Here is a 13928-nt window from a genome sequence, read left to right as displayed (position 1 = left end):
CTGTAAACTGTGTACGTGGTTCAGACCAGTGCCCTATGAGAATACAAATTGCTCAATATTGATAAAAGATTAAGATGAATTTTGTTTAGATAAACAGACTTGACCTCAAATCTCTATAATTTTAGAGAATCATGATGAAAACATTTTCATTAGTAGCTCTCTCAAAGAGCAGAAATGAAAACAACATATTGATGCAGGTCCAACTTTAGACAGGCAGAGCTGTGATGACATGTGATAAATACACAATACTATGAGCTAAAGATAAACAATGCAAATATATAAATGTTTCTGGTTTCAAAGTGAGGGCTGTGAAAACCATCCAATGTGCTTTTTATCCATCCGTATCTGTTTCTTTTTTATTGTGACCGTCTGATCCTCTGAATGTTTCAGAGCAGCCAGTCTCATAACACAGCAACATGCTTCCACTGAAAGAAACCAACCCAATTACTGTACTTTAGGCCTGCTTAAATCCAGCACTTAAACTGAACTTATCCTTAGCTCATGACACACAAACTGTCGACTGAATACGAGGAAAGTCTTACAAGATTACATGAGGCAACAAACAAGGTGCCAAAACATGGATGACCAAAGGTGATTAATGTGAAAGGAGTCCATGTAAATAATTGATAAAATCATGATACTGATGAGAAACAGCAGACATATAGTAGCCCTGGATGGTTGTTATGATGTAGAAAGGATCGAAGAAGAAAATAGGAACCTTGCCAGGTGCTCCCACCCATCCATGGAGCAAAACTTTAGCAGTTACACTCCCTCGCAGTGGTCTATCTACTTGCAAAGCTGCTGTAGTAAGGTTGTAAAATCATGCACTGCTGCAGGGACCAACACAGAAACAAGCTTGTTGGTTGCTAGTCATTTCTTGTCATCAGAGTTACAAAAATTTAAGGAATCGTATTATGCACATACAACATAGCTTTTGCCTCTACAATTAGATGTAAAGCTTAACCTTTAAAATGTGATCATTAAAATGGAATTATAGAGCATACATGAAGTATTTTAATGTGTCTTTATGCAACTGCAAGATGTCTTTCACTATTTAGTACAACCACTTTATTTAGTATCTAGATAGTCAGATACCATGTCCATTTTACAAACCAGTTGCCATGTTTATTCTCTTTTGCTCACTGGATGTAAAGGCTTCTTTATCGTCCTATTCATGATGCTTGGACGAAATTCAAGAGCATGCCATGATTTTAATGAACCAGTCAAGAACTAAGCTTGTTATCCTTTTACCCAACTTACTGGTTCATTAAGCAAACAACCACATGATTTAGACCCTGATATGGAAAGAGAAGCTGTGCTGTTTTCAAGGGAATTTGGGACAACGCTCCTTCAGGATCTAGGTCTCTGTCTTAGCCTTCTTTCCAACCAAACAGTGAAAATAAATTTCTATATTCACCTCAAGGATGAAGTATGGCAGCACTGACTTCAAGCTGGTATAGTCACAGTCCAGTGTAGCTACAACATGTAAGCAGCTAACAAAAAACAATATTCACCAAGCTGATTCTTCTTACAACAGGCCTGAACACTGAAGACAATCGTGTCGTGCATTATATGACTCTGAAAGGTAAATCTCATTATTGACCTGTAAATGTTTATCTTCCAAGTGCCTGAAGTGAATGAGTTTTTAATCTGAAGTCTCCAGTGATTTAGCAGCACAAATGTATCTAATTATGAAGATGCCCACATCAATTCAGCAAACTGTCAGACAGCACAGTAAGAAGGAATATGATCAAGAATAACACAAAGGTAGAAATATTACCTGGTAACATATGTAACCTATGTGAGCGTTCTGATCCTTTGTGTTATCTTCAGTGCTCCCACCACGGATCCAAAATAATCCTTGTGATCATCGCATTGCTGCTTTGACGTCCTCTCAGTAAAGGCTGCTCCGCTCTGGCAGGTAATTCATCAATGACATTAACTATACATGGTGCCCATTCATTTGTTCTATTGCCGCCGGCACCACGTTGAAGATCTGAAACTTTTTGCAGTAATTGACGCTATTCTTAGCTTCTCGCCTCTAAACACTTAATTGGATTAGCCTCGCGGTTTGACAGCGACAGGTCAGAGCCACCAATAGCGGTTGGCGTGAGATCAGCTTCACCGATTTAACTAATCCGTCTGACGCCCAAAGGTGCGGTGGATCCCCGGCGATAGGTGCGCTATACAGACGCCTGGGAAGGACGAACGACCTCGGCCGAACGAGTGGACTGTAGCCTGCTGTCGTAGTGCTGCTCCCCCATAATGATCATAACACTGCGGGCTCTCTTCGAACAAGGGGTAAGAAACCGTAGTAGGCTTGTCTCGCTGCTGGGACGTTTATCCATGCCGCTTCCCAACGCTATTGCGCGCAGCTTGTCTCTGCAGGCCCCGGGGTATCTGCGCAGGGACAAGGATAAATAACAACCATCCAGGGCTGTCAGGTGGGTGCGGGGAGAATTGAAACTACTCAGCGCTAACTTAACGTAATTTTACCTAATGTCATTATTCAGTCACATGCCTTCGAAGAGCATGTGTGCGTGGATACCTTCTGTGTTGTAGCGTATATGAACTGATAGGTGAATTCAGGACTACTATGCTATGGATTTCTGCAGAACTCCTGCATGGCATAGTCCACCAATGTTCCCACAGTTTAATATGGACAGTGGATGAGGTATATGGGCTAAACCTTATAAATAATATCAAGTAGCATAATGCTCAGATGATTTGCAAATAGCCTTCAATTAATATTATTTCACTGCAGCATAATTTCCTTGGAGATAGACAAAGCCAACCTTAAATATTTTGATATGGACACTAACTGCCTGTACCCATATCTACCTATTACTAACTAAATAACGTTGCAGCTGTTAAGGCTACTGAACAGCAATTCATTTCCAATATTTCAATTCAGTTATTGCATTGACAGTTATTGTTCAAGAGTCTGGCTTAGGAAAAGAAGTCCCTTTCTCTCTTTTCCAAATGACTGAAGCTGAAAAACTTGTTTTCCACTCTGATTACCAACATCAGTAATTTAAGAAAATATTCTACAACATCTGAAAACACTTATTTTAGGATTTAGGTGTTACCTCTTTGTATTTTGTGTATGAAAAGACCTGTTAGTGGTAGTACTATATTGTTGCTTAACTCTTAAACAGACAGGAGTGGAAAATGAGATGTTTATTATTCTTTATGTTACTAATTATCTAATTTTCACCAAAGTAAAGATTTCCACAAATAATTTAAAAAATATTTTGTTTATTTTAGATTTCATGAGTTGTATCTCCCCCTAGAAAATGCCCCTAGAAAAAAAAATGTATCTCCTGGTGCACGTTACATGATAAGGGTTAAATCTAAAAAAGAAGAAACACCAAAAATGCATATTTAACTTTTATTAAACATTTATTGTCTTTTTATATTGCATTGAGTTAGTTTCCTAATGCCTTTTATGTTGTATGTAAAACACTTTGACTTGCCTTGTTGATGAAAGGTACTGTGGAATTAAACTCAAAAACACAAAGAAAGAAAGACATTTAAAATGTGTAAAGAGTTAAATACATTTAAAACGTCAGCTGTCCCTGTGAAGGATTTTGGACATGGAGGGGTGGAAATGGGCATTAGCCCCCCCCTCCCCCCCCCCCCAAAAAAAATGTTTTAGTCATAGAAAAATGTGAATAACGTATTGACCTGTGTGCTCAGTGATCCTCAACACAAGCTTGGCACTCCCTCTCTGTCGTTCTCTTTGTCACTGGCGAGAGAAAAAGGAAGAAAATAATGTCACTCAATCTTTCAGTCCTTATTATCTCATTAATGAACATGTCTATAGCACTTAATGTAACTCGGGCAATGGACTGTGAGACAGAAATATGGTCAATATCTATATAATGTGGCCTGTGACTGATGCAGTATATGGGGCCATATTTTCAGTGTGGCCAATATCCCCCATCAGCAACAGATTTACTGCAGGTACGTAAAGAGCATTAAATAACGCCTGATTTCTTTTTTAAACGGAAGTGGATTTCTTTGTCTTAATAGATAGCCAGATAGATAGATGGGCAGGCGGAAGGAAGGATGGATGGAGATGGTGGGTGTGTCCCTGTGGATGAGTGACGTGCTGCTGGGGCACGCATGCCCCGTGCGCACTGCGCGTCCTGGCCTGTCAGTAGCAGCCAGATGGAAACGTAGGCAAGTGTATTTGGTGAGGTCATGTATTTTTTTAAGCCGCACAACGGAATAAATCATCCTTCACCGGCGGCATAAACAAAGTAGTCCGCTTCTCCGGAACATTTCGCTGCTGATCGGACCGCAGGGGGGGATCGATAGTTTGATTTGGTGACAGAGGTAAGATGAGAATTCGCACCTCTGCTCCACAGACGTGCTTATTGTTTGGCCGTGGGGGAGGGTCGTATGTCGTTTTGTGTATCGCATGCTGCTTAACCGACGCGGTTGTTGTTTCGGGTTTGTTACATTGTAGCTTCACTTGACTCCTAAAATGTTGCCTTTTCACATTACTACATTGTAACTCGTATGTACACTGTGTTCAGGCTGTTGTAGCTACAACCACCACCGACTACGCACTAAAAAGGCCCTATCCTATCGCGACACGGCTGTCATTATCACCATAATAATGTCTTCTTCTTGGGCAGTGTCCCGCCTGCTCATTCAGGCTCCTGTGTGTTAGCTCTTTCCCGACGCAGCAGCCCGGTCATTTACCTGCTAGCTACCTCCGTTCTGCTCAGCTCAGCTTTGCTCTGCCGTCGACAAGACGAGGGGTCGTGTGGCCAAGGTTAACACACTGACATCAAAATGAAAATAAATAACGGGTCGATACTGCTCCACTCCTCAGTCTCTGCTGTTCATTTGGGCCTGGGACGTGTAGCGAGATAATTCCCTCTGTTTCTGTGCGTCTTTCTCCGCCCTGCTGACAGTTTGTAGCCTGTGTGTGGAGTGAGGATAAAAAAAAGGCTGTATCAGCTTTTGATTGGGTGCACAGTGGCATGTATGACTTTAACATGTAACAGAAGGTGTCTCATCCGTAAATTGGATTAAATATGTCTGCCATTGATATATTTATATTGGGTTTATTTATCTGCTGTAGATGGATGCCTGTAAATTAGGGAAGTGTGTTAGTTTTATGCACACAATATTATGTGTGTTACTAGTTTTAATGTGGTCTTTAGTGTCTGGTATATATTCTGTGTGATGGATATGAAAGCTGCACCTTGTATTTTTATGTTATGTTAACATGTGATGAAAAATGACAGTTTTCCATGCATGTGTGTGTGTGAATTTGTGCTATTTTTAGTATATAACATCATTTAAACACCATTGCCAGGATATGATTAGTGCTGGAAGCCATTCATTAAATCATTAAGACTGAAGCAGCCCAGGTTTAAGTCATTAGAAGGAAGCACACTCGAGGAATGAGCCTATTGTATTTCTGCTTTTGCAAAATTCACACTGGTACTGGATTTATTACGCTTCCCTGCCTTCAAATCCATCTACGAGGTCCGGACCTCTCAGGTGCTGCATGAGCCTACTGAAGTGGCTGCTGCATAAATTCTGCAGCTGACACATAACTGCAATCTAGTAGTGTGCAATTGATTTCAGAGGAATTTGTTGATGCGGCATGTAGTTGTAAGCATCAATACTTGTTGTTTCACAGCAGGCACATTAATATTAACAATGTGCGTGCTTAAAATAGGAATTGAGGGGATTAAGCAAAAAGAGACTGTTCTCTCCCTTCACTGACCTGACCTTAATTATTCTCATGGAGTCCCTTAATTCCACTAAAAAATGATGTTACATAGAGCAACAGATAGACATACTGTACATACCACCAACAGTACAGCAATGTCACTCAAGCTGTCATAACTCAGAGGAGTGTAATTGTCTTCCTGTCTGTATTATAAAAAGAAGTCTATTTTCATGTTGTGAGGGAGGTGGATGTCATGTACGTCTTTGTGACGTTGGATGAACAGAAGGAGAGCTGACTCATTTTTTTCTGGCAATTATATTCCTCATATGGACCGTGTGTCGGGAGAGCGAAAGAACGGGGAGGGTGATTACGTAGCTTATATAAGAACTGAAGAAAGGAAAGGAATGGAAGCCAATGTTATATTTTTCCCTCCTTTTTTAGATTTCAGGTCTTCTTATGTAATAAGCAAGATGTTTTGGGAACATCACGCTCATGAATTGGCATCTCTGTGTTGTGTCTTATCTGGGCTCGGAGCCTCTCGGTGTAACTTGACCCAGTTAACATGTGCCTGTGGAAGACCCGTTTCCAGAACTAGGTTGGAGTCCTGGGCTGGGGTCCAAACTCGCAAGCATTCGGTCAGGAATTATCACCGGGCTTGGTTTTCCAGTGTGACAGAGTCATTCTGAGAGTCATGTTTCATATGATGGAGTAGACCTCCACATGGCCCTGCTGTTCTGCCACCACTGCTGATGATATCAAGTCTTCCGTCCCGGTGTGCTTGCTGAGTTGCTGAGATAAGGGACTGCAGTGCTCAGCTCAAGTGTGAAATTCAGCAGTGTCTTTGCTCCTAATCTGCTTTCTTGAGAACAGGGATTTTCATTTTACTTTCTAATTTTCACTTGTCTTCTCAGCACCTATTATGTTACATGCGGTGTTGTAAAACAAAACCCAATATTTAAATGTGTGTCTGTCTTTGTGCACACAGAGGACATTTTTGGATGCGCAGAAAGCCATAATCGAAGATTTCACCATGAACAAAAACAAGAGAGAAAGAGAGTTCTACAGCCTAGACGTTGGGGATTCAACGTTTACGGTACTGAAGCGATACCAGAACCTAAGACCCATCGGCTCAGGAGCTCAGGGAATTGTCTGGTGAGTGTTTCAACCTCATCCATATTCAGGCAACAGCCACTTACTGAAATATGGGTCACTGTTTCCAGTTCTGTGCTTCACCAGGACATTAATGAGAATCAAAGAATATCTCAGCTAATGTCGACTCAAGAAACCTCTGCTGTTCTGCTTCATTGCTGTTGAATTTGAAATCTGTGTATCAACTGTCGAGATTTACATTTTTGAATTTTTCACTTGTGATGTCTAACACCCGTTATGCTACAGATGTGCCCATATTCTAAAATTATGTATGTGTTTTTTTTCAGCTCTGCTTATGACCAGATCCTTGAAAGAAATGTTGCCATCAAGAAGCTGAGTCGGCCATTTCAAAATCAGACCCATGCCAAGAGGGCGTTCAGAGAGCTAGTCCTTATGAAATGTGTCAATCACAAAAATGTAAGTAAGCAACAGTTACATTCAATTCCATTTTACTAGTGGGAGACATGGCATTTGATATGAGTAAAATGTAAATAGTATTTGTATGCATGTCTGTGTATGACCATCTTGTACTGATTCATGTCATTTTACACCGACAGATCATTGGCCTTTTAAATGTATTTACACCCCAAAAATCATTTGAAGAGTTCCAAGATGTGTAAGTAAATGAATATGAGGTGTAGATGTACGTGAGTGCATCTGTTGTTGTTGTTTTACAGCATATACAGTTTATAAAATGTTGTTACTCTCTACTTTGTGTGTGGTTGTGTGCTTCTCTGTCTGATCTGTTTTTACTCTGTCAGATACTTGGTGATGGAGCTGATGGATGCCAACCTGTGCCAGGTCATTCAGATGGAGCTGGACCACGAGAGGCTGTCCTATCTGCTCTATCAGATGTTGTGTGGTATCAAACACCTCCATGCTGCCGGCATCATTCACAGGGTAAGCATCAGCTGACCATGACGAGACGGGCTAATGCTAGGCCGGTGTCTCGAAGAGGAGCTGTTAAACCTGCTGTGACACCTGACACTGATGTGTAAGGGCAAACAGCCGACTGGCACACTGTTAGATGATGAGCGTAGTTCTATAATTACCAACAAAACCTGCACTGCAGAAAGTTTGTTGGAAAAACTTTGTTACTTAAAGATTTCTGTTAAAAACATGAGTGGAGAACCTTAATTTAAAGCCATGTGTCAGCAAGTATTCTTAATGAAATGCCACAGAGAAAAACACTGATTTTCTGTCAGCTTTTCTGGAGCTATTGCTAACTAGTGCTGATGGCTGACTTCCATATTGAGTAGGTAGGTGAATATAAAATGTTCCCATATGGACCAAATTAACACTCATTCAGAAACATGCCAGGTTAGGTCTTACAAAAAAAGAAAATATAGCAGTAAAAATGTAATGACTAATAATATGACAATATTATGTTGACCCACAGTGACTAGTTATTGCAGTAATAGCCTTTAGCAAAAGCCTTCTGTTGTAACATAACACAATATTATGTTTAGTTAGAATGAAGAAGCCGCTCTTTCTTACCCCCCAACAAGGAAAAATCAAAACCAATATTGTAAAATTTCACTGCATGATTCTGCTGGTAAATGCAAATTTGAAAAGCCTTTGCTACTAGCAAGCAAAACACTTCAGTAAGCAGTTTGTACTGCAGAGAAACACAACATTAACAAAAGTAATCTTTAAAAAATAGCTGCAGCAGGAGTGGAAACCTACAGGCTATCGGCTGGTTTTTGTCATTATTGATATTATAATGCTGTATTCTCAATTTGAGATTCGTTGTTTGAACAGTACATTTGTATACTGCAGATCCTCACAAGAATAATTAGAGAACCTTCTATTTGTTTTAAATGAGTTTGTCTTTATTGATAAAAATTACATGTAACAAATGACTTTGTGTGTGTTCCTCCTGTAGGACCTCAAGCCCAGTAACATAGTTGTCAAATCAGATTGCACACTGAAGATTTTGGACTTCGGTCTGGCTCGGACGGCCGCCACCGGCCTCCTGATGACGCCATATGTGGTTACACGTTACTACAGAGCACCGGAAGTAATCCTGGGCATGGGCTACCAAGCCAATGGTCAGTGCTTATATACGTATCTGTCACTCATTCAATCTACAGCCTCAACCCCTTGTTGATTTTCTAAGCATTACAAATTAATTGGAGTTCCACTGCAGTGCAGTGTTTACTCCTTTTTCTTTTAAAATCCTGTGTCAGATCTAATATAACTTGTAGGTTGCTGTTACTACTGAGAATATTTACTCGAAGCAGCATGATGTTTCTGTGCATAATGCATAATTTGTACTAATGCTCTGCTCACTAACTAGCCTCTAATATGTAACTAACCTGTTGTTGTGCGTTCCTCTCACCTCTTACTGGCTTTGTTTGCCATGTTCCACTTTACTAGTGGACATTTGGTCTGTGGGCTGCATACTTGCGGAAATGGTTCGCCATAAAATCCTTTTCCCGGGACGGGACTGTATCCTTGGCTCTTTTATTAATGCTTCTTCATATTCTTAACGGTCTTTGTGACTCTTGACTTTCACATCTTTCACTGGTCTGTTCTTGGCATGAATTCATTATTTTGTGCCAAGCCATGGAGTGTTGTTAACAGCCAAAATAGGCCAGTGTCAGCTTTTTGGACAGTCATGGGCTGTACATTTTCATCAACATGTTTGCTGCTTCTCAGATATCTGGCTGCTACTGCATGCTCAACCATTTTCATTTCTAAACACCACCCCACAGCCATTCTTTTTGTATTTGGCTCACTTTGTTTGTTTGTGCTTTTTTTTTCTTCACCATTTGTGTTTGCATGTCCCACCTCCCCGTCATCTAAACGTCCACCTCCAGTTGACGTATGGTCAGTGGGCTGCATAGTGGCCGAGATGATCAGGGGAAGTGTGTTGTTCCCCGGCACTGATCGTATCCTTCCCTGTCATCGATTGATTGATTGATAACTGTGTCATCACTTCATTCTGTGTGAAGAGATCCAACACCATACCTATAGTTTCCTTGTTTTCACTCTGCCATCCATTTCCAAAGTTTGCATCCAACAAACATGAGCTCCATCATTGCTGTGCTGCACCCATCTGTCAAGCAACATTTGACAACACATTGTATTTCTGTAGGAGTCAGAGGGTTGTAGTTAATTAAGAGGGTATTACCGTAGCTGTGCATTAGCTGATGGAATGGCTGCTTCAGTATTGGTCATGTGATCGAGGTGGTGTGTGTGTCCACAGTAGATGAAGAACTGTTGATGTGTGCACATCAGAGGAAGTTAAATGTCATGCTGCCGTAATGTTGTGTAACAGTGCGCGTGTGTGTGAGTGAGTAGTGTTTGTGCAGCCTTTTTCCTCAACATTTACACTACAGACATCGACCAGTGGAACAAGGTCATCGAGCAGCTAGGCACTCCATCTCAGGATTTTCTAATGAAGCTGAACCAGTCAGTAAGAACATATGTAGAAAACAGGCCACGCTACGCTGGATACACCTTTGAGAAACTCTTCCCAGATGTACTCTTCCCTGCAGACTCTGATCACAACAAACTGAAAGGTAGTGTGTTTTTTTTTAATCGGTGTTATCATGTCATGACTTCAACCATGAAGAACCAATTCATCAAACCGAGCTTGTAGACTTGTGATTAATAGCACAGCACCTTATCTTTTTGTTTCCCAAAGCAAGCCAAGCAAGAGATCTCTTATCCAAGATGTTGGTGATCGATGCCTCCAAGCGGATCTCTGTAGACGAGGCCCTGCAGCACCCCTACATTAACGTTTGGTACGACCCCGCTGAGGTGGAGGCGGTAAGTTGTGGATGGCAGACCTCGTCACATGAGATTTCAATGACATCGCTTGGAATGGAAAGTTGGCATCGCTCTCGAGACCCCAATGTGCCACTCAAGTTGTTTTCTCTTCCTCAGCCCCCTCCGAAGGTCCTGGACAAACAGCTGGAGGAGAGGGAGCACACTGTGGAGGAATGGAAAGGTTAGACTACATACTGAGATTCTTAACACTTCACTTTTCACTGTTTCAGTTTAATATTTAACCCCAGACACATGGAGCAGTAAAGGAATGCCTTTACTGCTCCATGTGTTTGGGGTTAAACCGTAGTGTCAAGACTGATGCCTAAGAACTTTCATTCAGTAATATTAAAATTGAATAGTCTGTACTATAATTTATAAAAAATTTTGCAAATCAGATGTGATTACAATGAGTTACAATTAATTAATGTTACAATGAAACAATGATGTGGTCAAATTTTGTGAATAGAATTAGCAGATTTAGCAGATATATTATAGAGAAATCCATTGGATCATTGGATATTTGCACATTGGATGTGCAAATATGTAGCCAGTTGTTTGTGGGCATTGTTGTTGGAGCTGTGCATTTACTTTATTTTATTATTTTCACATATGCAGCATTGCAGCATCTAAATGTGCAATTCATGATAAGGGGAAAGGCAGATAAGAATGTATAATCCAATTTTTAAATTACTGAAAAACAAAAGAGCTGAACTTAAAAAACAACAACAACAAAACAAATAAAAGGGTTACATTCAATAAAAATGCAGAAATATGACAAACAAGTTGGATAATGCACACAGTTATGTACATTAAATACATTCACATCCCCAAAGTCCACATTTTCCCTCTTAACCTTTTTTGCGAGTCGCTTTCCCCATAAGTTGTGCTTGAATTGTACTTTTTCATCTTATTAAATCTGTGGTCTTTTTCCTCCCTTGGATAATTTGCTTTAGTGCTTTGATTCTCAGGTTTTTAAATAAACCATTTTCATCTTGACTTGAAGTCCACTTGGAGGTTTTCCCAGAATAATATGCTTTGAAATCCCGTTTTAAAGCCTCTCTGAGTGTTTTCCACTGTGAGGAAACTGACTCTGTGGAGCAGGGGAGGACTTGAGATTGTGAGGAAATATCACTTTCAGTTGTGCAGCGGGATGAGCTCATCCCTAAACGCTGCCAGGTGATAATGACCCCTCACTCATTTTTAGATGGGTCACACCAGCACAGCCTGTCAAATTTAGAAACATGATGCTGTGTGGACTGTACAGTATGCTGTACACTGTGTTGTGTGTATCAAATGTGATGGTTTTTTTTACTGTCTCTCTTACCCCACTTAACTCTCTGCTGTTTTTTGCATTTGTAGAGCTCATTTATAAGGAAGTAAGCGAATGGGAAGAGTGGACGAAAAATGGAGTGATAAGAGGACAACCACCTCCTTTAGGTGAGTAATCATTATAATATGTGGGGAAATGAAAAGGTGCATACATAAGGGGCATAGAAAGTGTTCACAGGGTTTTGTTTCACATAATTCTGACACATATGTAAGATTGAATAAAGCAAAAGTGATAATATTTTTATTTTTAGTTCACTGAAGGCTTTTGTTATGCACACAACCCAGTAAGCACAAATTGGATGATTTGCATAATTATCTATGATATCTAGATTCAGTATGGGCAAAATTGTTTGAAACTCTGTGGTAGTAGCTCTGTGTTTTAATATATAATTTAATGGTTATCTGCAACCAAGAGATTTTAACGAATCGTGCTTTGAACTTTTGCCAAACCGTTTTGATTATTTAACACAAGAGATTTCATATTAGATTTTTTTTGGGTCTGTGCTCAGATGAAAAAAACAAACAACCGATGTTTATTAACATTTGAAGCAAAATCTGATGAAGGTTGTGTTCTTATTTTACCAGCACTGTCAATCCTGGTGAAGCATATCATCTATTTTGGGAATTAAACAGTCAATAAATTCATTTTCCAGGACTTAAACATTGATAATTAATCATTTAGTCATTAATGTTTATTCTTGTAGAGAAATACTTGAAACCATGCATTTAAGGACTTTAAAGGAATTAAAAGTTTGAGGTGATGTTAACATCTGCATCCTTGACAACAGTATCTTGTGTATTTCAATGAAACCTATGCGTCGATGTGTTTTTCGCAGCACAGGTGCAGCAGTGATTGACAGCCCCCCTCAGCCCACGTCTTCTTCTTCCTCTTCGGCCAACGACGTCTCGTCCATGTCCACAGACCCCACTGACCAGAGCAGTGACCCCACCATGACCTCTGAAACAGACAGCAGCTTGGACAGCCACACCTCTCTGGGTGCTCTGGCCTGCTGCAGATAACGCACACATACAAACACACACAAACACACAAAAAAAAACAACCCTTTCCACATCCGTGCACCTACTGCAGCGCATGTGATGGGAGAAGGTTCAGGCCAATCGGACTTCTCATGTTAGTTTGTAGAGCTGCGCTTTTAATGTACAGTTTGTTTTTATTGCCCCTATACTACTGTAAATGATTGTGGTTTGAAATTGTATCATTATTACTGTATTTTTGCTGCAAAGAATCAGAGTATGTTTTGATGTGAATCTGTGATGTATGTGATGAAAGAGAGGGATTCGAGTGTAGTTTACACATAGCTGTATTTTTAGCTACTGCTACACAGTAGGGATACCATACTGTTAGCACTGCAATATTATGTTTAGTATATTTTTAAATTGTTGTTTTGCCATTTTTGTATAGCTTTTGGGACATTTAAATGAATCTACACACTAGTTATCTTTTATTCAGTAGACAATAGCATATTTCATGTTGGATCTTAATGCAAATGGATGAATTTTTTTGACATTTTTCTCATCTTTCTTGTAGAAAGTGTCCCTTATTTCTTAGTATTATGCCACCTCTGATTGTATGCATTTTGACAAGCCGTCAACTGTTTTCCTCTTGCTCTGACACTGAATTTCTTTTTTTACTCTAGCATAATGTAAAACTGTCTGCATTTTAACTAGTTTGTTTAGCTGTAATTTATAGGTGACGGTCTGTTGGATGAGGAAGAACAGGGTGAATGTAAGTGAATAGAAATGTGGTATCGTAAGGAGCCGATGATTGCTGTAAGCGCTGTAACAAGTTAATATAGGCCTCGTCACTGTCTAGAGGGAGTCCTGTATCTGGAGATGGTCATCAGAGACTAAGCTTAAATTAGTCACTTTACCCTTTTGGCAGGTTCTTTCAGACGTTATTCACAGCTGTCTGATGTTTAAAATATTTAATTTAAGTGCCCTTACTCATTTCAGT

At 40.1% G+C, this 13928-nt stretch overlaps 1 protein-coding gene across 2 annotated transcripts; it reads left to right on the top strand.

Annotated features, from left to right (window-relative positions):
• The first annotated feature begins 4199 nt into the window (after positions 1-4199).
• mapk8a (mitogen-activated protein kinase 8a) lies at positions 4200-12973 on the top strand. Of its 2 annotated transcripts, none has more exons than XM_062431119.1 (12): positions 4200-4341; positions 6684-6850; positions 7135-7264; positions 7405-7463; positions 7609-7747; positions 8733-8898; positions 9670-9741; positions 10192-10374; positions 10500-10624; positions 10742-10805; positions 11984-12061; positions 12795-12973. In XM_062431119.1, the coding sequence occupies exons 2-12, from the start codon at positions 6729-6731 to the stop codon at positions 12971-12973; spliced, it is 1317 nt and encodes a 438-aa protein (XP_062287103.1). In that variant the 5' UTR covers positions 4200-4341; positions 6684-6728. The 2 variants fall into 2 exon arrangements, with proteins under 2 accessions (XP_062287103.1, XP_062287104.1); XM_062431120.1 differs by having other exon boundaries at positions 12790-12922.
• Positions 12974-13928: the final 955 nt, after the last annotated feature.

This window comes from Scomber scombrus, chromosome 12 (assembly GCF_963691925.1).
Source record: "Scomber scombrus chromosome 12, fScoSco1.1, whole genome shotgun sequence".
NCBI classification, from domain to species: domain Eukaryota; kingdom Metazoa; phylum Chordata; class Actinopteri; order Scombriformes; family Scombridae; genus Scomber; species Scomber scombrus.
This window is presented reverse-complemented; position numbering and strand designations above follow the sequence as displayed.